At 43.8% G+C, this 23562-nt stretch overlaps 1 protein-coding gene across 2 annotated transcripts in view; it reads right to left on the reverse strand.

The window, feature by feature from the left end:
- ARHGEF12 (Rho guanine nucleotide exchange factor 12) overlaps positions 1-23506 on the reverse strand; it is a 73481-nt gene extending 49975 nt beyond the window's left edge. For both annotated transcript variants that reach the window (XM_018078627.2, XM_018078626.2), the window contains exon 1: positions 23109-23506. In XM_018078627.2, the coding sequence (XP_017934116.1) occupies positions 23109-23140 (32 nt within the window). In that variant the 5' untranslated portion in view covers positions 23141-23506. The remainder of the gene's footprint in view (positions 1-23108) is intronic.
- Between the last annotated feature and the right edge of the window lie 56 nt (positions 23507-23562).

Genomic DNA, 23562 nt, shown 5'->3' on the forward strand with positions numbered 1-23562 from the left:
ACACACACACAGAGTGCACGTAATACAACTGGAAATGTAGCTTTTAAAATAGTTTAAAGCTCGCTCCAATTAGGCAGCTTTAAGTTTTGCAAATATATGTACAAGGTTCAGAGGCACATTTGAATATTTGGCCCAGAGTTCACATTTCTGGTGAGTAAGTGAGTGAGTTCCAGTTGCCTGGCTGGGGAACACCACACCTCTGTGGCTTGGAATCAGCACCAGTGGCTCAGGTGCTGCCCAGCAGTGAGGAAAAAACCTGCAGGTTTTTAAAGAACCAGCAAGGCCAAGCTGTTGTTCTGCTCCTCAGCATTATGAACTCGTGTGTGATTTAACATCTCACTGGTCCCCGAGGTGATCAGAGGGAGGGAGGAAAAGCTGAGAGCACTGGGATTGTTCAGCCTGCAGGAGAGAAGCTTTGGGGTGACCTAAATGTGGCCTTTCAGTACCTGAAAGGAGCCTGCAAGAAGGATGGAGAGGGGCTGTTCAGAAGGGCCTGGAGTGCCAGGACAAGGGGGAATGGTTTTCATTGAAAGAGTTTAGATTTAGATATTAGGAAAAAACTCTTTCAGTTAAAACCAGCCCAAGCTGGGGCTGCCCCATCCCTGGAAGTGTCCAAGGCCAAGTTGGAGCAACCTGGGACAGTGGAAGGTGTCCCTGCCCGTGGCAGGGGGTGGAATGAGATGACCTTTCAAGTCCACACCATGATTTACCTCCATGCAGACGTAACTACAACTCAAAAACCCCAGGAAGAGTTCACAGCTCAGCAACATTTTAACCAATGGATTTCTACATTCCAAAGGTATTCTCAGTTTGCCTGACCTGCTGTCCCACACAAGGTTTCATTAAGTGACTCCTATGATAAAAAAGGTCAGCAGGCACCTTGTCTTAATTTAGATTTTCCTTCAGTCATCTTGTTAGCTTGTTTTAAAGGTTAATGTGCATTTACTGCTCCGGAAATGTAATTCCACCACTCAGACCCAAGACTTGCCTGCTCATCAGAACTAGTTTATGAGTTCAAAGCTAAGCAGACACTCAACCAAAAAGCATTTTCAGCCCTGCCTCCTCCAGCCATGAACCTTTGGCCAAATTACACCCGTTCTGCATGGGATGTGCAGACAACATCCACCCTCCTGACCTCTGCAGAGCTTCTAAACATCTCCCAGCTGCAATAAACTAATTTACAGCTAATATGTCTCAAACCACCCAAAGGCAAAGCGCTCCCAGAGGCTTAATTTACACCAGGGGGGAAAAAAAAATTGGATCCACAATTTTACAAAGGAAAGCTGCAGCACAGAGAGGACCAAGGAATCATGACCACAGTGTTGCTCAACCTGTACAGTGTGTTCTTAGCCCTCCCCAGCTTCCAAGCCAGCTAATTCTGATTCAGATTTTAAAAGCATCCATGGAAAGTTTCTCAACCATACATTTCAGTTGGAAAGAATTAAAAAAAAAAAAAAAAAAAAGAAAAGGTGATGTCAGCTGACCTACAGAGAGATTAGTGTCATATATCAGAGTTGAAGCTATCTCAGTTGTTTACGTGGCCTAAGAAAAATCAGGGGGCTTTCTGGGATGTGCAAACCTATTATTTCTCCCCTCAAAAGGCAGGTCTTGCCCCTGGAACACAAGAGGAAAGATGCACACAGCACACATTGCATGAGCAGCGAAAAAAATGCACACCCAGGCATTCGTGGCATGCTTTGCTCCTTCCCATTTCATCTTCCCCTCATCTAAATTACAGGAGAAATCCAGAAGGAACCACTGCAAAGGGCTGGAGCAGAACACACAGGGCTGAGGATTTCCCAGCCACATCAAGCCCTGCTCCTTCCACTGTAAAATGGAAGACAAAAAACCCAGGAGTGAAGCTACTTGTAAAATGGCTCAAGATCCTGAGAACAGCGTGTGAGTCAAACACAGAGCTATTAATAGGCCTCAGAACATGTTTGTATTAGTGTTTTCCTCTTGGGCCTCTTAAAATAAATAAAAATACAAGCAAAGAAAAGAAAAAAAAACAAAAACACACACAACCCCATAACGTTTACTCAGGAAACCCACCAGCTGCTAAGAGGTGATGGCAGCAAATTCCCCCCGTCCCATGCCAGAGATAACCAAGCTCTCAGAAATATCAATATCACATTGAAGTTGTGCCCCCACTGGGTTCACTGACACCAGTTCTTGGTGCCTCCCCCTCAGCCAGGCAAAGATGCTGAGAATTGCCAACCCTCACTGACTGTATTTGTAAATATCTCTATAAAAAACAACACCCCCCCCAGCATCTCCCAGCTCTTCTACATCAAATCCTCCCAGCCACACATCAGTACAAACTACTGCAAATGGAGAGGAGGCTCTCAGTGCTCCTCTGATGACTGTCACTGTATCAACACTCTCAATTCTGCACCAACAGCACTGTCCACACCATCACTGGGACTGCTGCTATCCCCTACTGAGGTAATTGGCTTTGGTTTTTAGAACATTTTACAATAACATTTAAAAAAAAATAAATATATATATATATAAGATCAATTAAAACTGCCTTCAGAAAAAACACACTCCAAGATGGTTTGGAACACTGATAGCTAATTTAACATGAACATGCATAAAATATCAGCTTAGAAAAAAATCACATTCCCTTCCACTGCAAGAGCTGGGGAGAAGGGTCTGCTAACACACACTGGTAGGGAATTCAGCACTGGGAAAGGGAAAGGAGGGAGTGCTGCCAGCATCTACATCTAAAAGCATCTTTCCTAGCTGTCAAAACCTTTGTTCTTGAGCTGACACACCGAGGCACAGATTTTCCCAGCAAACACATTAAATTAGCCATTTTCACAATGGAAACACAAAGGAGTAACTATTAAAAAAAAGGGAAAGGAAAAAAGAAAAAAAGAGATAAACCTCCCCTCCCACCCTTTTTCCAGGAGATATTAAAGGAAAAATTCTTTCCCCTCTGCATTCAAAGGAGCTGTTTTCTCATCTTTCAGTATATTCAGCATCAGAGAACAGGAACAAAGGCTCTCACATTATTATTACCTGTTTCACAGGACCGAGTCAGCTGAGCAGGGAGATCCCACAGGCCCATTCCCAGGGGGAGCAGGCTGAGCCCAAGTCCTCTCCAAGGAGCTCCAGCTGCCCCTCCTGGAAGCTTTCTGGGTGGTTTTTTTACGCTTCCCCGATGTCCTCGGGAGGCATCTGCCTGATTGTTCCACTGACCACTGGAGGGGAGGGAAGAAAACTCCACCTCTTCTCTCCCACCTCCTCCCAGGCACCATCAGCCCAGCGCTGCAGGGCTCATGGGCACGGGAGGGAACAGCATCCACAGGCTCCAGGCAACCAGGACGCAGGGAGGGAGCTGGGGTTTAAAAATTTAGCATTTCCAGCCGTCCTGGGGGGCAGAATAATATCTCTCTCTGTATTTCTGTCTATGCAATAGGTGGATGTGTGTGTTGTGTGCATCTCCATGCATACAAATCCCCACATACACATCAATATACGTGCATGCACGTCACCAAATCCCAACACCGGCCCCAGGAACCGCATCACGAGGCTGGGCAAACAAAGCCTTGGCAGGGGGGGCACCGAGATTTTTTTTTATTACTATTTTTTTTCCCCCCTTCAATCCACTTCCAGCCTTTTTTCCCAAGGGTCACGCTGTGCCATGGAGCCTCTGGAGGGCTTGGGGAGCCAGGGAAGAGGGTGAGGATGGAAGCACATCCTCTCTGTCACTGGAGGAACTGGGAGCTCAGAGCTTGGCGCTGTCGGAGTGGTCAAGCCCTGGGCAGGAAGGACTGGAGGGTGAAGGGGCTGTTTTCTTTTTCTGCCCCAATAACCTAATTAAGTTCGGGAGCTGCTGCTGGCGGGGGAGAAATTTCTTCACGCTACACTGTCTGTTTGTGTTTGATTAATGTAAATCTTCCCAGGGCTCCACAGCCCCGGGCAGTGGCTCTCCATTAACAAGCAGCCAGTGGAGGGGAGAGGGAAACCAAACATCTCTTATTTTACCCTTTGCCATAAAACCAGGCAACTTCACCCAAAATGATCAGAGCAAGACAGAAGCTTCCATTGCTCAACCTTGCTCGGTTTGGACTTGAAAGGAATATGTTGTGTTGCTTCCCCCCCCCCCCCCCCGAAAGCTGTAGGTAAAATATAAATAAAAAGTTAGTTCTGTACGTTTTTAAGCTTATTATTTCCATAAGCAAAAAAAAAAAAAGTTGGAGGCAACAGTTAAATAAATTTTTCATGTGCTTAAATCCTTTTTTTTTTTCTTTTGGTGATTTGAATCACCATTCCTATTAAATTCCACTTCTTCTTCCCCCCAATCACAGGGCCTATTACGAAGATGAAACTGCAGCAAACCTCTTAATGTATTAATAGTAGTTATTTTCTCTTGCCTTTCCTCAGTTCTCACGAGCAAATTTTTTTAGGCTACAACTCACCCCCGAGTTCTGTGCTGCCCAGTCCAAGGCATGCTGGTCCCAAATATCATCTCCAAGCCACAACTGCACCAAGGCTACAATTACACAGGAGAAAAAGCCAAAGGAGGCCAAAGAAATCAACTCCTACCCCTCCATCTCCCTGCTCCAGGCAGTAATTTCCTAGCCAGAGCTTGTATTTTCCATGCTTCCCTCTTTTCCAGTGGCAGGCATTATCATTTTCTAAATAGCAGAGGGCTGGATTTCATTGGTTCCTATTTTGAAACCTTTGCCCAAGCTCCTCATTTTCTAGGAATTTCGCGAATCAGAAAATGTCAGCTCTTCCAAAAGAAAATGGGAACTGGGGGAAAGCAAAGTAAAAACCAAAAAAAAAAAAAAAAGAAAAAAGCCAGGTCATGGCTCAGATCCTCCCAGGAGCACCCCTTCCTGGCCTGGAGGACACCACAAAAAATGGGGAAAAAATCAAAGAAATCAACAGCACTGGGGTTTTTTTTAAGCCAACACGAAATCAAAGGAGTTAAAGAAGCCAGGGAAAAGTCACTGCAAATCCCAGAGCTTCACATCCAGTTTATTCGTGGCTGAGTGAGAATCATGTGCACCAAACAGCCCCTGCTAAGGGTGTCAAAACAGGGATATTTTTAAACCTGGACTGCGTTTTAAAAAATCAAGCCTTTCCGAATTCTCCTCCCTCGTGCTCCTCATCATGTGGAACATGGATGGAACAACGTGACAGGCCAATATACCTGAGTTTACTAAGCTGCATTTTGCTTAAAACACTGGTTTTTTCCCCCGTTTCCTTCATTGGGAAGAGCAAATTCACACTCCCCAGTGTCTGCCTCAGTTTACCCTTCAATAAAACCTTCCCTACTGGACAGAAAAACACATTATAATCATAAGAACAAATATGCACATTGTAGAGTACTATATATTTATATATATAAAATAAATAGATAATATTGACAATATATTAAAATATATAAAATATAAATGCAGACTATACAAAAATATAAATATAGAATATTCAATATACTACATATATTTAATGTATATATTAAATATCCTTGCAAAACTGAAGTTCATGCAAGCAGAGCGCTTGCTTTTTTAAATTTTCCTGCAAAAGAGTTAATTTGCAATCATTCAGATCAGTGGGGAGGGGCCAGGAATACAACAGGAATATGTTTCAATATGTTTTATGCTTTTAACTCAGAGGAGGCATTTTCGATTCCCTTAAACATAAAAACTCCTTTAGTGGCATCAACACTTGGGAAAATAAGTGCATTTGTACCATAAAGCAAGCTTAAAAGCTTCAGAAATGGAGATTGCAGCTTCTCTTCATTAAAAAAAAAAAAAAAAAAGCCAAACAGACTTTGAAGAATCCAAATAAAAGTTCAGTCTACCAGGAAAAGCACTTAGTATAAAAAAGGATTTAAGCACATGAAAGATTTATTTAACTGTTGTCTCCAATTTTTTTTATTTTTTTTTGCTTATGGAAATAAGAAACTTAAAAAAATCAACTCAAAATTCATTTTTATTTCTTTTTTATCCACAGGTTTTCTGGGGGGGGGAAGCAACACAATACATTCCTTTCAAGTACAAACCAATGCAGCTGCCAGGAAACAGGGGAAAAACAAGGAAGATTCAGGAATGGAAGCTTCTATCTTGCTTCCTACTCTGATTTCCCAGATTTCCTTCCCTCAGCCACAGGAAACACGTAGAAAACCATTTGGAAAGGGGGAAAAAAAATAATAAATCTTTGACCATCAAAAGGAAGAAACTCTGATGCAAGCAAGGTTTTGAGGAGAAATTAAAGATAGTCAAGATATGGCCAGGACTGGAATGGAGTAGCATCATTTTAAATCCACAGGGATTCCTGGGCTGTGGCAGGAAGGAGGATAAGAAAAGGAAATATGGAAAAGAGATACCACATCATTAAAAAATAAGTCTCTCCTAAGAACACAGAAAAGATGGTATTAAGAATAAGTAGTGAACTTCTCATTTAGCCAGATGCCTTTGCCCATTCGGAATAAAACAAAGGACAATTAAGTTAAATAAGTGTTTCTAAAATATCACAAGCCTGTTTACTCCAGGTTTCACCTCCCAGAGTTTTCAAATCTCTCTGCTCCATCATTCTTTGCAAGTAACACCAATTTTGGTCCCCCCTCCCTCCCTAATATTCTCTATTAATTAAGGAATTCTTCACTTCTTGCCCATATCTAAACCCCACGCCCTACAAGCACCGTCAGCCAAGCTCCTCTCTGTGTTCAGTCCCTGCTCAGGCTGGGATATGGTAAATATTTATGCAGAATTCACAGACCTTTACCCCAATAAGGAGCCAGGCCTGGGAAAAGAGCAGCTTCCCAGAGCTCCACGGAGCGGAAGCAAAGCGGTCCCAAAGGACCAGAGTCCACACCCCTGTGAAAAGAATCCAGAGAGCAGCAGAAGCAGCTCAGCATCCAACTGCTGGGGGAGTTGTGCTGGAAAACCTAAAGATTCGACCCCCCAAACCCTAAGGATCCTGTTTGGGAGGGGCTGTTCCATCCCTGGAAGTGCCCAAGGCCAGGCTGGATGTGGCTTGGAGCAACATGGGCTAGTGGAAGGTGTCCCTGCCCATGGATAAAGTTGAGTTTTAAGGTCCCTCCCATCCCAAACCATTGGGGGATTCTGTGATATGATATTTGCAGCTCAGCTGAAGAGGCCCAACCTCGCCCACAGTTTTTGGGAAGTTCAAAAAGGCACAGGTGAATAAATCCGGGAAGTTGAAATAGGTGAATAAATCTATTCCATATAAAGATTTCAGCACAGATCCCATCAGGATATAGGATAGATGGACACATGCATTTTTAACCAGCGAATCCCTGACATTAGAACCCATCACAACACACAAAAAGTTTGCCAATGCACCTTCTCAGCCCAAATATTTGGCTGCCCAAATCCTTCACAGAGCCCTGTTAGGAGCACTGACTCCCAGTCTCTCCCACCTCTGATGAGCTCAGGATGTTCACTTCTCCTATTTTATATCAAGGAACAAAATCCGTCCCACACATCTTAAATAAACAGGAACCAGCAAAGGACTGCTATGGTTTTTGGGGTTTTTTTTGAGAGAATGTGTAAATATAAAAGTACAGACAAGAAGATATGTGAGAAATCTGACATATTTCAGCAAGATACTGCAAGAACACGGAGTCCACTGCATGACCTGCAGCTTTTAGGCACATCTGAGGAACATCTGAGCATTTTCAGCTCCAAAACTCATGGGCCATTATGTCAGAACATCCCTACAAAGGAGTCAGAAAGATGTGAGAGGCACCAAACTGCTCTTAAGTCACGTATGGGGAACATCAAATTTTCTTTTCTGTATAAGAAAAGGATCCGTGTGCTCCTTCAAAAACTTTTACTCATCTGAATGTCAACTTGCAAGCTCCAAAGGACTAAAAAAAATCTTGTCTTTGGCCATCTCTGGGTGTGTTTTAAGGAAAGCAGGAGACAACCTGATGACCAAGTGAGTTAATATTTCATTGGAGTGTCCCAAGTGTGTTGTGTTACATAAGAAGCAGTGGGAGTTAAAGATACAGAAGCTTCCTCTTAGGAATAGAGGAGATAATTTAAGGACAGCTTACATCAGGTAAAGCAATATTACAAACCCACTGCTTCACATATAAAAACCCTTCATGGCTTCAGCTCCCTCAATTACTGGAACTTAGTTTGAGAAAGAGAAAACTGAGGTACACAAACAGGAAATTATTTTTCCAGCAAGAGTAGATCAGCAATTGCTGAAGTGGAAATACTACCCAGACCAGCCATCCTATGTTAAATCAGTCCCTAATTCCTTTTTTAAAAGATTGGTGACACAAGTCTGTGTGGTACCTTGGTACAGAAACCAAGTCACAGATACTCGGAATATACAACTTATTTGGGAAGGCAAGTTAAGCTGAGTGCTGGCAGTGCACATGCAAACTTTCCATTTTCAGAGCATTTTGCTACATAAGAGACAAGAAAATGTTTTTAGGATGCAAGACACCAGATGAGAACCCCCTAAGAAACATCCCTAACTCTGCCAGTCCATGAGTGGACGTGGTTACAGCAATCACTGGGAAACTCAAGGGCCAGCACCTGTATGCCAGGCAAAACTCAACTTAAAAACTGGCACAGAAGGGAAAAAAAAGAATGAATTAACTGCAGGACAAGCTCCAGGGAAGTACTACCCACAAAGGAAAAAACAAGGATGATTTAGAAACAGGAGAAGACGATGAAGTGAGTCGGGTGGGAAAATCAACTCGACTGCTGGAGACACAACTCAATTTATTATGCACGGAGTGATTCACCACCCAAATCCTCTGCTCTGCTCGGAACAAAACCCACCTTCCAGGCTCCAGCCAGCTGACCAAAAAGCAGAGATCAGCACAAGTTAGGATTAGACTGGCAACCTACTCTGGAGTCAATCATTACAAGGCTGCAGCACAGCTGTCTGCTGCTAATGCACGGCTGCCTTAACCCCCAGCCAAACCTTTCAAAGTCATCTTCAGAACAAGAGAACACTCAACTCACTAAAACTTTCGGCACAACTGGTAACTCTGTGCATTTATTACTAGTAGATAATACTGAAGTAACTCTGCTGACCGAAGAAAATTAAAGAAAATTATCATTTTCAACGTGCAACCGGACAGTTTTTTCTTACAGACAGTAACTAAAATAAGAAAGTTCTGGTGCAAATATGAAAACTGATTAAAAGACAGCTGTGAAGTCTGTTAAATCTGCCATCTGTAAAAGCAAAAAGTGAAAGATCTTTTATGAAAGAGGACCCTCATCCTTCCAGTTTCATTGTCTGGGCTGACTCCTGGCATAGGAAAAGGGGTTCTATGGAGCTGCATCTAAAAGGTCACACAGCTTCCTTCCTTGATCTTTTACCATGAACAATTTTAGAAGGCATTAAACATCTCAGAACAGTCTAGCTAAACAAATTTTTGCTTATCCTGTCATTGAATTAAGTTCAACCAATTCCAGTAAGTCTGCTGGAAAAAAAATGAAAAAAAAAAGGAGCCCCCCAAAACGGCTCCAAAATACAGAATTTATGCCAATCACTAAATTCAAACTTGAGTCAATGCCAAAACAGCATAAACTAGACAGAGAAGTAATTATTCTATAGCTGACAGTTTGAAAAGAGAGAAATGAGAGCAGTGATTCTCATTTTCTAAGACAAAATAGACTTAATTCCCAGCAAACTGAACACGGTTGTTAAAAATGTGTCATAATTCCAAGAGATAAAAGCCCAAGACCAATACCACGGGTTTAGCACTCAATACCTTCTTCTGGTTCACTCCAGAGCTGGGAATTATCAGCAATAAATACTTTCAGGCCTGTAAAACTCTATGAACTGCTCACTACACATGGAGGACCAGGGAAGGGAGTGGGGGAGCCTGAACTTATTTTTTCTGAGGGATCTTGCAGGTCCTTCTCAGCTCACCATCAACTTCACCCCACCCCAGCTTTACAAACACATACAAATAAAACAAATATGTCAGGAGATGGGCAGGGAGAGAAAGGAGCTCTCCAAGCTTTATTGTCTGAACTCCAGTGCTGCACCTGCCTCTTTCCTTGGAAATCCCAGAGCAGGAACATTCACCCAGGCACGAGCAGGAGGGTGCATTTCCTCCAGGAGGCTGCCCAGGGCCTCGCTTCATGGGCAGTTTTTAATATTTGCTCACTAGCTGCAGCCTCACTTCATATATATATATAATATATAATATATTATATATTATATTATATATATATAATATATATAAATATTATTATATATATATTTATATATATTTATATATATATAATATATATTATATTAGATATATTATATTTATATATAATAATTATATATATTTTATATATATATATATAATAATGTGCTGGCTCTTATCAGCTCCATCTGAGTCATCCCTGCTGGAGGAAAACACAACTCCCCCAAAATCCAGCTCTCCCTGTGCTGTAGGGACTGAACATGCTCCTCACCCAGCAGAAGTTGGCCACACTCAAACACCTCCCAGCAGGAATAAAATGTTGGGTTCCCACCACAACCAACAGCCGAGCATAAGGAGCTGAGATGATTCATCTCCCCACACATGCAAGAAACTTGAAAATATAAACACTGAGGGAAAATATTAATACACAAATATATATTAATATATAAAATACATATCATATATTCTATTCTATATTTCTATATATTATTTATATATGCATTTGTTATATTAATATGGAATATATATGTATTTATATATTGATATATTATATATTTATATATTAAAAGATAATAATACATATTTTATATATGAATATATATATATGGGTATATTAGATATTTTATACATAAAATATATAATAATTTTTTATATGGATTATTATAATATAAATTATATATATTGATATATATTGTATATATATTGTGTATTATATATAAAAACATATATAACTATGTTTATTATGAAAAACTATAAATTATTGTAATTTCAAATACAATTATATATAATATATACATTAAAATTATATATCAAATTATAAACCCTAATTATAAGTGATCCATAAATATAGATAAATAATAAATTATAAATATATCTAAATACAAATATAAAGTATATATAAGTTATGTAATATCTTTAAAAATAAAGTATTAAAGCACTACACTACCAACTATTTATACATAAATATATAATAATATTACAAAATAATAGATATAAAATTATAGATCTAGACTAAATAAAAATATATATAAAATTATATATAAATTATATTAAAATTATATTTGAAAATTATATTAAATTATATATTTAAAATTAAATATTAAAATTAATATTAAAATTATATAAAAATGTATTAAAATTATATATAAAAATATATATAGAAATTTGCTGGTCACCAGCAAAACATCAGCACTGAGTGTATTAAAGCAGTGCAAAATGCAGGGGTTTTAAATTCACGAAGACAATTCCTCCCAAGGCATTTTCTGCAGCATGGAAAGCACCAGAAGTGCTTTAACCTAAAGCAAACACCTCCACGTGACGGAAGAGAGGGAGAGGGGCAGAGCTCAGGCTGCCTTCAGCCTTACAAGGCAAAATCCATTTGCTCCTGGGCATTTCTTCCTGCCCCTTATCCCGGGCTGGAACTGGGAGGAGGGATCCTCAGAGCAGGGTGGATCATCAGAGGAGGACGGATCCTCAGAGCAGGGTGGATCCTCAGAGCAGGGTGGATCCTCAGAGGAGGATGGATCCTCAGAGGAGGAGGATGGATCCTCAGAGGAGGAGGGTGGATCCTCAGAGGAGGAGGATGGATCCTCAGAGCAGGGTGGATCCTCAGAGCAGGGTGGATCCTCAGAGCAGGGTGGATCCTCAGAGCAGGATGGATCCTCAGAGCAGGACGGATCCTCAGAGCAGGACGGATCCTCAGAGCAGGACAGATCCTCAGAGCAGGACAGATCCTCAGAGCAGGGTGGATCCTCAGAGCAGGGTGGATCCTCAGAGCAGGACAGATCCTCAGAGCAGGGTGGATCCTCAGAGCAGGACGGATCCTCAGAGCAGGACGGATCATCAGAGGAGGATGGATCCTCAGAGCAGGGTGGATCCTCAGCACACACACACCCACCTCCAGGACCGCTGCCCCCATCAGCACAGCTGCGAGGATTCCTTCAAATCCCCCAGGAATCCCAGAGCTTTCCATCTTTGGGTCCCGGATATCTGAGCAGGGCTTCCCATTGCCACACAGCTGATTCCTGCATTTCCAATTTACTGCCCCCGAGGAGGAGATGAGAAGATTCCACATTGGGATTTAAACAAGCAGGGCCCTTGAACAGCACAGTCCTTGTCTGAAGTGCCCAGAGTCCCCCTGTGCCTGTCCTTGCAACCAATTACAAACTGTCTTTTGCATTTATCAAAAAGAAAAAGCAAACCATTTTATGGTTTATGGTTATTTTTTTCTCCTCCCTCTTTACCTTAGATGTTGAAATGCTCCTTTGGGGCTAAACTTTTTGATCTGAACGACATTTCATTAAAAATAAGAAAAAGAAAAGAAATAAAAAACCCTAAGTCCTCACATACTCTATATCAACACCTGTTTTGAGGAAATATATTCCCTCTTCCCAGGGATTGTGCCTGGATTGCTGGGGCCAGAGCACAGCCAGGTGCCCCAATAAAAACAGAGAAACCAACTTATTTTGGTGGTATAAACTTCCAAGTTTCTCAAGACCTTTGCTGATCAAATCCCATCAGTATTGCAAGAATCAACTGATGGATGTGAAGGAGCCATTTTCTCCATACATATGAAAAAGCAGCAGATGGAGCATAATTTTCAGTTGCTGTGATGCTCCTGTTACTGCAGCAATAAGGAGGCTCAGCAAAGCTGCCTCCCAGGAGCTGCAGAGCCACGAGGATTAAAAATATATATATTAATTAAAAAAAAAAAAGAAAAAGAAAGGGGGAGGGTGGAGAGGGAGGGACAGATTCTCTCCACCTGGCTGAATTCCAGTGAAAGGATTTAGATTTTTGCAGGCTGCCCAAAAAAAAAAAAAAAAAGTTGCAAAGCTGTTTCCTCTCCCCCTCCCAGCTCAGTTTAATTTATCTGCTTCTCTTTGACTCGTGACCAGGGAAGAACCTCCTCCAAACTGGTGCCAAGTGTCCAAACAAGCTGTAACCAGCACAAGGACTGTCCCCACTGCCACTGTGCCCACTCTCCAGGAGCACCACTGACCTTTCAGCTGGGCAAGCACGTTCCCACTGCCAGGAAAGAAGTGTTTGCCTGCCCTAAACCAGGGATTGAGCCTGGATTACCAGGGCCAGACGCCTCAGCTCCAGAGGGGAGTCCAAGGCACGGGTGAGCAGGTGCAGACACCAAAAACCCACGGTTAATGTCTCACTGGTGAGTGCAAAACCCACTCCTGAGTCTGCTAAAAGGAAAAGGGGGAGGAGGTCAAGGTTTGCTGTGCAACACGTACAGCTGAGGCTGCACTGGGTAACATCCAAGGTAAACACCACTCCAGCATTTCCAGCCATCACCAGCATTCCTCCAGCTTTCCACGCTGGAAGAAACCTGTGCTTGCCCTTTTTGGGTGGTTTTTTTCCCCCTTTTTCCCCTGAGTGTTTTCTTCCCAGAACAATTTCCACGAGGCGAGCGAGGTGAACATTTTACATCACTTCACAGACCTGAGAGACACCTGAGCATAAAACTTGGGGCTTCCAGGGCCGGATGCCCCAATAAAAACAGAGAAACCAACTTATTTGGGCAGTTCCTGAAGACCTTTGCTGATCTCAAACACCATATTACCAACTACTATCACAAACCTGTGGACAGCACTTTTAGATCATGCAGCCACTTCCAAACTGTTCCAGGATATTTGCTTTTCCTGCTGAAGGTTCTGTTAAAACTCCCCAGGGAAGGGAAGCCTCACTGAGGCACCTACACACTTCGACAAAGGAAATCCCACAACAATTGGGAAGGGCTCTCTCTGCAGGATCCCCACAGCACCTTCCACCAGCCAAAAACGATTGAGCTGCTTGGTTTTGCTCAGATCAGATCTGTGCCCACAGGAACCACTTCCACTGCCAAAACCGCAGGGACTGCACGGGGTAAAACCACAGCCTGTCATTTGGTGCCTCTCAACAGGCAGCACCAACCAACTGCCAGCTGGAGAGCTGCACTTCAGCACCAGGAGATCTCCAGGAGAGGGATTTTTATCCTGGGCACGCAAGAATTCCACCCGTCCTTACATTTAGAGAGTTCACATTTGTATGAATTTATATGAATTTATATGAATTCATATGAATTCATATGAATTTATATGAATTCATATGAATTTATATGAATTTATATGAATTCATATGAATTTATATGAATTCATCTCCTTCTGTTGCAGTTCCCCCTGGATATCTGTCACAGCTTCCTCAGGCAGGGTAGGTGGCAGGAAATCAGGGTGCAGCAGTGGGGGAAAATCCCTCTTTTTTAAAACCAGATAGGACCTGAGAACAGCAGCTCATTTTTGGCTGAGGTCACTGCCTAACCTGGGATGTCACTGAATTATAATTTTTCAGAAGGCAGAAAAAAAAATATCCCATCGACTCAGGTCAGAAAACCACGTTATTTGCTCACTTGCAAACACTGACTGGGAAAGGCACTTAACAGAAAAGCAGGAATTATTCCCATCATGGCTCAAATAGTGTCCCGTGGGACTCGCTGTCACTCCAGGCAGCCTCCTCAAGAATTAGACAGGCACTCCCAGGCACCAAACACGCCTCTTCAGTCCTCCACAGCAAATTTAGCTGCAGCCCTGGCTCGTCAGGGTTTTTTGCCTTACCCCAGCAGGTCCTGGCCCTTCAGGGCTGACATGTCCTCAGAACACAGGGGCAGACAGGAAGCCTCTGTCCTATCTGGGAGTTGCCACCAGCTCCCCCATTTCTCCCCCTCTCACTCATTTCCTATTGATTTCTCCTGTCTTAACGCTGCAGCTTTTTCCTATTTCCTTTGTCTCGATCGTTATAGCTTCCCTCCTTTAATCCTCCTCTTCCCCCCCCCCAGTTTTCCAGCCCTTTTCTGGCAGCTTTGATCTCAGCCCCTGCTCATCAGAGTCCTCTTTTGCATCTGGGCACACCAGAAAGGCAGAGGTGCCACAGAGTACTGAGAGGAGACGCCCCGTCTGATGTGCTGCCAGCGAGCTGCACCAACAGCCACTATCATAACAGGGGAAAAAAGACTTTCAAGCAGCCATCAGATGCTTTGGGTTGAGCCTGCAGGTTGGAGCTTGTATGTTTATGGGAGTGGTGGACTCCGAATGCTGTGCCTGTCTCACATCAGTCTAGGGCTTTATTAAGCACATGGGGCTTTTCCTCCACGCTGGGAAGTGCTTGCTCAGGTCAATTCAGGTCCAACCTAACCCCCTTCCAGTCCTGCAGCTCCCTCAGGACTCCATAAAAGAGTATCTAACTCTTCCTAATTCCACTTGGGAAGTCACCCCCAGCCCTTGGTAAAACGGCTGCCTGTGATGCCACAAACCAGGATTCACAGCCTGCAAATAAATTCCAAACCAGCTTCTCACATAAACAAGAACAGTTGTGCTGCTACTCACAGATTCAGTAAGGAACAGCACGTGGAAAAAAAATGAAGATTTCCACCAATATCCCTGAGGATTTCCAATGCCACGATCCCTCTTAGGTTTCAAGTGCCAACACTGCAAATTTCTACCACCAAAAGAGGCCCTTCTGATTCATTCACACAGCCCAGTCCATCTTTTAGCAAACCCCTGTTCCCTGACCATAAAAGGTTGAGTTTTTTCAGATGAACTGAGCCCAGACTACGACAAAATTATTTCAAGTACAGAAACCTGGGCTGTGATCGATGATCTTTTCCACCTCAGGAAGGACACACTCATTTGCTTTCCCAGTGCCAGAGCAATCCCGTGAAGTACCTTTGCCACCCAACATCACAGCCCAGACCTTTCAGTGTTGCCAAAACAAGGCTTAAAATAGCCACGCCATCGCATTTAAAGCGTTTTGCCAGGCGATGTAAACAGCGATGTTTCTTATTTACCATCACACCGGGGCTAAACGGGTGCGACTCTGCAAGGAAAAGGGTTCCTGCCCAGAAGTGGAACAGACACAACACTGAAAACCCCCCAAGGAAAGGATGCACGGCGATAACAAAAGCACAAACCCCCCGTTTAGGAGACAATCTGTGAATGTCTGAACGTTGTTTGTTTTGCTTCTGCTATTTATACTTATGCTTACATCTCAAACATAAGGACGCTGCTTTTTCCTGTCGTTTTCAATATATTTGTTTTTCCGTGTTTTCTTTGAAAAGAAAAATGAGCAAACCTTGTTTCTTCCTGTCTTTTTTCTATGTGGGCTGTTCCTATTTTTTTTAAATGCATCCTGCCTTGCATTTTATCCCTTGTACATTCTTAATGCACGCTGCACATTTTACATCCCTTTTGATTTTACTAGTTTGCTGCTGCCTCTCCTCTCCTTATTTTAAGCCTTCTCTCCTGATGATGAAACATTATCTACATCCAGGCTCCTGACCCTCAGTTTAATCAAGCTGAGACATGAACTAACACTTTTATTCTTTAAAAGCTAATAATTATGCAGAGCAGGGCCACAGAGCAGAGCATCACCTACCTGAAAATATGCATTTAAGTCTATTTTCTCTCAGTGCTACTGACATCTCTCACACAGGAAAATCTGGTTATCTCAAAGCAGATAAAATATCAGGCCTAGAGTGAAAGAGGGGAGAGTGCTTAGGAAGGGGAATATTTGCAGAGCCTCAGGAATGCTACAAGAAGTACTTTTATTAGCAACTCTGACCACCCAAACTGGAGGATAATGCAAATGGGATTCATTAGTAAGTCTCCTACTGCTGATTTCCAGAGGGAAAGAAGAGGTATTCAATGAGAAACCTGGAGGGTAAAGCCTTGAAGCAAGAGCCTGAGCTTATCTTTGAAGCAGCAGAGCCAACATACCTCCCTGGTGACCCAGAAGGACCAGCTCGAGGTTAAGTGGAGAATTCAGTCTCCAGACCAAAGCAAACACTGCTCCTCTCTGAGACACTCTGCATAACTCTGAGCTACAGCCCTGGGCTGGCTCGGGGGGGCTGATGGTTATAACCATGAGAGGCCAAGGATGCCTCCCAAAACACTGTGGGAAAACAAGAGTTAATGCTAAAAATCCTGTTGATTCTACTCCAAAGCTTCTTGGGAAAGCAGGGAAACAGGAGGCACTGAAGCTACTCAAATTCACACAAATGCTTGAAGACATAAATTCCCTGGGAGAAAATAATTAATTATTCCTGGTGTACTGTCATGAAATACATAAAATAACTGGCCCAGGTGTCAGTACCACCTTCCCCAAATTCATGAATGCTCTGTACTACCTTAGCACGAGCTGCTAAATAATCTTTGATGCCTAAATCACTACTTCTACAACGTGATGCAGAACAGTTGTGAGGGTGAACAGAACCCTCTTTGATTCCCAGCAGGACTGTGGTCACTGCTGCCACCCTCAAGGACCACGAAACTCTCGTCCCACACAGGTCACAGGAGTCAAAGATCACCAAGGAACACCCACAAAGCTCACCAGTGACCTCAGCAACTCCTGCTCCGAGGGCAAGACGCACTTTTCTTCCCAAGAATCTCCAACTAGGACAGAACAGAGACCTCAAAACACTCCAGTGTGCAAACAACTGTCCACAGGAAGAAAGGGGAGGGACACTGGACACAGAGCAGGACAACCCCAACATGACAGCGGTGAGTTGTGTCAACACATCACCAGCACTCAAACACTGCCATGGGCAGCCAGAGGCAGGAGAACTGACTGTGAAAGGGTTTCCATATTCCAGGTTTCCTAAGCCCTGTGGATCCCCCTCTGACAGGAATGGTGTCTGAAGAGCTCACACATCACCAGGTCGCTTCTCCAGACTCTTCGTGCAACCCCTCACACCCCCCAGGCTTCCCACAACTACCTCTGCTGAGTAATTTTTTGCTGCTGAATGTCCCCAATTCCTGTAGATGTGGATGAGAATTTTGAAAGCCTAAAACTGAAGGAGCCAACATCCCAGTCCCATTCCTAACCCAGCCATTTGAAACGTTCAGAACTGCCACACCAGGAGTTATGTGCACGGGGGAGAATTATACAATTGGGCTAAGAGATGAAATATCATTCCTGCCTCCACCCAAATAATCACAACGCCCACAGCTCTACTCAAAACTAGAAAATCAAGCTCACCTCAACTCCTGTCTCCAGTAAAAACCCTAATAAACTATGCAGCATGAACTGGGAGCATTTGCTTCCTGGCCAGCAGAGAACATCCCAGACAGTTCTCTCTTGTCACAGCCACGACAAAAGCAAAAGAGAAAATGGATTTATGCACAGACTATGTCAACTACTCATTTCCAAACTCAGTGAAAGCACAATGATGGAAAGCACAAGATGATTTGCCTTAAAGGTTATTATGCTTTTTAGATGTCGTGCTGCAGCTCACTTTCCATAAATATTGGGTCTCACATTAAATAAATTACTACTGATTAAATAAATGCACGATAATAGCATCTAACTACTCACTAACAATAAGGTGTGACTTTCTGTGAAGTTCTTACTCTGCTGGAAAAAAAGAAAACCCTTTTTTTTTTCCCCACCAGACAGCTAAAGAATTCCCAGTTACTACAGGGACTTCCAAAGACAGGGGAAAGTGCATCTAAGCAGATAAGAAACAATTAGGGTCTATTTTAGTACCAAGTCAGGAGCAAATCACCAATTAAAACTTCTCGAGGGTAATTATGTGTAAATTCTACCTCTGCTGTTTTCCAATCATAGCAACAGAAACTACAGCACGGTTATAAATAAAACTCATTTGCAAGCAAGTGCAAGAGGGAAGAGCCACCGGTTCCTCAGCGAGGTCCTGCGAAAGCAAGAGCCTCCTTTCTTTTATTGGGCTTTTAATAAACCAGAAAGAAAAACATAAAGCGAGTCCGTGCAGTTGCTCAACTCTGAAGTGAGTTTGGAACGGTTACAGGAAGAAAAAAATACAGTGGGCTAGGAGAGCAAAAAAAAAAAAAAAACCAAAAAAAAAAGAGAATTAATGGCACACAAATGTTTCTTCGGTGTCATAACAGGATACAGACACGGCCCAGCTCGGGGCAGCCCTCGGTGGCCAAGCAGAGCCTGCAAATGGCCGGGTTTCATCGTGGCCTTGGGAAGAATAAAGGCCTTATCTCGCCCGGCCATGTGTCCCCGGCCACAACCCGCACAGCAGCAACGCCCAGGGCCGGCCTGGCTGCATCCAGGAAAACTCCAGAGGGAGGGAATGCGGGCACACTGACTGCAGGAGTGCAGGGAGAGTCCTCCAGCAAACCCTGCCCGGCCACCACCGCCCTCCCCAAATCCTCAGGTGACAGCCCTGAAACCATCCGGCAAAAAAACCCCAACCCAGCACCAGCAACCGGGCAAAAATGTGGGGTTTCAGGCTAAAAAGGTCTGGCAAACCTCACTTAAATCCAGGCAGGAATGAAGACCAGATTTCAGACACCTGCTCTGGGATAAGAAATGGTCCCCTCCATGCACCAGGTCCCTTCCACCATCAAGTCAGTCTTGGTGAGCAGCTCAGAGATGTTCCACCTCAAAGGCTTCCTAGGCTAAGCAAGATAAATGCCACCTCAGGAGGCCTCTAGATAAACACAGCATGGCTAAGAGAGGATTAAGTAAAGGGGGTGTATGTGTTTACAAACATAAAGGAGCAGAGCAAGAAGGCTGGAGATGGGTTTGATATGGTCCACTGGGCATTTTTTATGAAAAAAAAAGCAGCAGCTGACAAAGTAAAAGAACATCTTGAGATAAAGAAGGGGAAGTTTAGGTCAGTGTTAAAAGTTCTGACTCTCTCAAACCACCAGCAGCCATGCAAGGCACCCCAGCAATCCTGGACACCGTTTTGCAGATGTGTTTCTACTCTATCAGGAGCTAATCTTTATTTTACCCTTTAGGTGTTTCTCCAAATGCTGAGGAGCTGATGGGGAACAGTGTGTGTCAGAGGCTTCTTCAGTAACTCTGAACAGCCATTACACTCCCAGGAGTTTTAACATCTGTTCTGCCTTTTTGTTTAATGCCTGGTATTCCTCCACTCTCCCAGGCACTCACTTCCCTCCAGGCTTAAGGCACTTGAAGAAAAAGACATTTGAAGAAAATGCTGTTGCTTTGGAGGCAGCTGGATGCCAGAATCCAGCTCAGGGATGGAGCATAACCATCAGCAAAATTAACTGGGTTAAGGTTTGGTCCACAGAGGGACTTATCATCAGATATGAACTGGCCTGACTGTGTTTCTGCAGAGTGCCAGACACTAAAATACACTTAACTTTCCTGGGGAAGGGAACAAAATAAAAAAGATGGAAAAAAAAAAAAAAGGAGGGGATTTAATGAAAACATCATTTATCACACTAGCTACAGAACAGCACCAGAAATGGCCATTCATACACTCCTAATTTATATACTTTAATGCCATACATGACATCATCAACAAAAACATAAAAGCCATAAAACATGTCAAGGATGAGACAAGTGCAACTTGTGCAGGGGAAATGTCTGACAGCTGTCAAATCATAGCACAATTACCACCTTCAGCTGAGGGGATACCACAGGAAATATCTGCTGTCTGTGACATGGATTTAGGCAGCTCTACATGTGTAACATGCAAATATGGAAAGCTAATATGGAGAAAAATGCAGGCCCAGGCCACCCTGTTATATTCCTAATGCCATCTGGCACAGATGCCAGCTGGGTTTTCCTGTTTTAGGGTAGTTCCCAACTGGATCCCACCAAGGAAGGGCACTGATAAAAACACAGAGAGGATTGAACACGTCATCTGATTTCCACCACGCAGATCTAATGACACTAATGAAGCATCAGGATGATTTCTACTGCACCTGCTTTACATTCCCAGCTTAAGAGACAGATTGAAAGAGGCAACACAGAGGCTTCTTGGGCCTAATGGGAAAGGAAGCATTTCCCCAGTGCACTGGGGGACAACACTGACCAAAAGACACCCCCCTCCAGATCCTGCCCAAAGCAGACAGAGAGGAGGGGCAGAGATGAGAAAACACCACCATGCCTGGGGTTCTGCTGAAGGGTTCAGCCAGGGAGTAAATCACAGAATCATCACAGAACCCCAGAATGGTTGGGGCTGGAAGGGACTTTAAAGATCATCTCTCTCCACCCCCCTGCCGTGGGCAGGGACACCTTCCACCAGCCCAGGTTGCTCCAAGCCCCCTCCAACCTGGCCTTGGACACTTCCAGGGCTGGGGCAGCCACAGCTTCTCTGCCCAACCTGTGCCAGGGTCTCCCCACCCTCCCAGGGAAGAATTCCTTCCCAATATCCCATCTAACCCTGCCCTCTGTCAGCATGAAGCCATTCCCCCTTGTCCTGGCACTCCAGGCCCTTTTAAATAGTCCCTCTCCATCTTTCCTGTAGCTCCTCCAGGTACTGGAAGGCCACAATTAGGTCACCTCAAAGTTTCTCTTCTCCAGGCTGAGCAACGACCACAACTTTGCACCTCCAGAGCTGGGGTTCCTTCAGGCCAGAGGTGGAGAGCAGTGGCAAGACAAGATCCAGCTTCCCCACATTCCCCCAGCCATCCCACATCCCCACTTCCAGAAAGCTCTGACTGCCAGGGCTTTTGGAGACAGCTCCTCACCTGACATTAAAAGCCTTTTAAACCAGACCCTTAATGGAGAACCAAACAGAAACATCCTCCTGACATGACTGAGAGCTAAAGGAAATGAGACATTTTTTTTTTTGTCTCCGCTACGTTTTCAATTTGGCTGTTCCAATTCAATCATGGAAAGTATTTTGTTTTACTAACAAGTAAATTAAATTCCCTGTTCTCGTGCTTTTCTTTTCCATGCATCACTCAGCTGCCTCTTGGTACGAAAATCCTGTCGTTCCTTTTGATATCATGCAACTGCCACAAGACATATGGTCTTAAGTATGTAACAAAATCCTCACAAAGCCACTGAAATGCCTTTTTAGTGTCATTGTCTTGTCTGGTACAGAGAAAAACGTCCTGCAACTCGAGATTCATTAATGCACTGCAAAAGAGCAAAAATTTAGGAGTTTTCTTCTGTCACCTGTTCTGTGACAGCTACACAATTAACTACAAAGACTTAATCCTCTGTGAACAGTCATAAACACAGACTGCACACAATTCTGAGCTGACCTGTGGAGTCATGAAAAGGCCTAAGTGTGAGAACTGCACTCGCTGCCCACCCCTGGAGTCCATAGGACGAGCTCAGGCAGCCAAAATCATCATTCCTCTGTCCCAGCTCTGCATTCTCTGCTGTGCCAGAGCTGCTCAGTCATGAAAGGCCAAAGCAAGGCCTTTGTTATACACATTCACACCTTAACCACCAAAGATACATGACAAGAATATAATAAAATACATGAAAATTTTTGACATTGTTAAGCTGGAAAAAAAAAAAAAAAGGATATCTTTTCCTCTCCTCAAATGAAGGCACTCATTCCACTCCTCCTGCCTCAAAAGCATATGAAGAGGTCTCCTAGTTGAGTTTTTTTATCACAACGAACCCCACATTTTTCTCCCAGTTCAAGCGGGAGAACTCCAGGCTGTAATAAAAGGCACATGGAGCACCTGCAGAGCAGCCCAGAGGCCTGAGCAGGTACCTGAAGCCAGGACAATTCAAACCGAGGGAGACACCAGCAGACATTCCTGCTCCACAACTATCCCTCCTGCCTCACCTGAGGTGACCTCCCAGCAGTGCTTGACCCAACGAGACCCAAGTGCATCCTGCACACGGTTTCTGAGTTCACACTCGAGCTGAATCCTAAACTCCTGTCGCCTTTCCTGCTTTAACTCCCTGCAGAGATTACTTCGGTGTTCCTCCCATCCTGGGAGCTGAATTACAACCCGCGCTTCCTACAGAGTCAGCCTGGCAGGCTTGAAAGCTGTTGGACTTGAAATACTCCGGTTTCAAAGTTAACCCAGTCGCTTTGACAGTCAGACACCCCGGGTACAGACGGGCTCCCAGAAACTCAGATTTAACCCCGCTCTCCTCATTCCTTCTATCAATGAAGTCAGAACGCGAAGCACACGAGCCCTGGGAACGGGTCTCTACACTTCGGAAAAGAAGGAAAACCAGAGAAATTTCATTTCGTACTGACCTGTCCGTGATTGTGGACTGTGTGCCACTCATTGGAGCCTTTGGCAAGAGGTCGTTATTATCCAATTTACATTTTACTTATCCACGGCGGGAGTAGGGGAGGAGGCTTCGCCCCTCGCTGAGGATCCGAGCTCCAGCCCCGGCTCCGGGAGAGTGACACGGGAGGGGCAGAGCCGGGGCGAGGGCAGGACGGGAGGAAAACGAAACGAAACAAAAAAAAAACACCCCAAAATAAAACAAAACAAAAAAAACCAAAACAAACAAACAAACAAGAAAAACACAAAACAAAACAAAAACAAAAGCAAAAAAAGCTCTTCTTTGCGGTCGCGCAGAATATCCAGATCACGGAGAAGGGGGGGGGAAAAAAGGCAAAAAAAAAAAAAAGAAAAAAAAAAGAAAAAAAAACCAATCTCGGTGGTAATCCCTTCGCCCCCGAAGGGGGAGGAAAGCAGCAG

The sequence above is a fragment of the Manacus vitellinus genome, unplaced genomic scaffold (assembly GCF_001715985.3).
Source record: "Manacus vitellinus isolate BGI_N305 unplaced genomic scaffold, ASM171598v3 scaffold_41_pilon, whole genome shotgun sequence".
NCBI classification, from domain to species: Eukaryota; Metazoa; Chordata; class Aves; order Passeriformes; family Pipridae; genus Manacus; species Manacus vitellinus.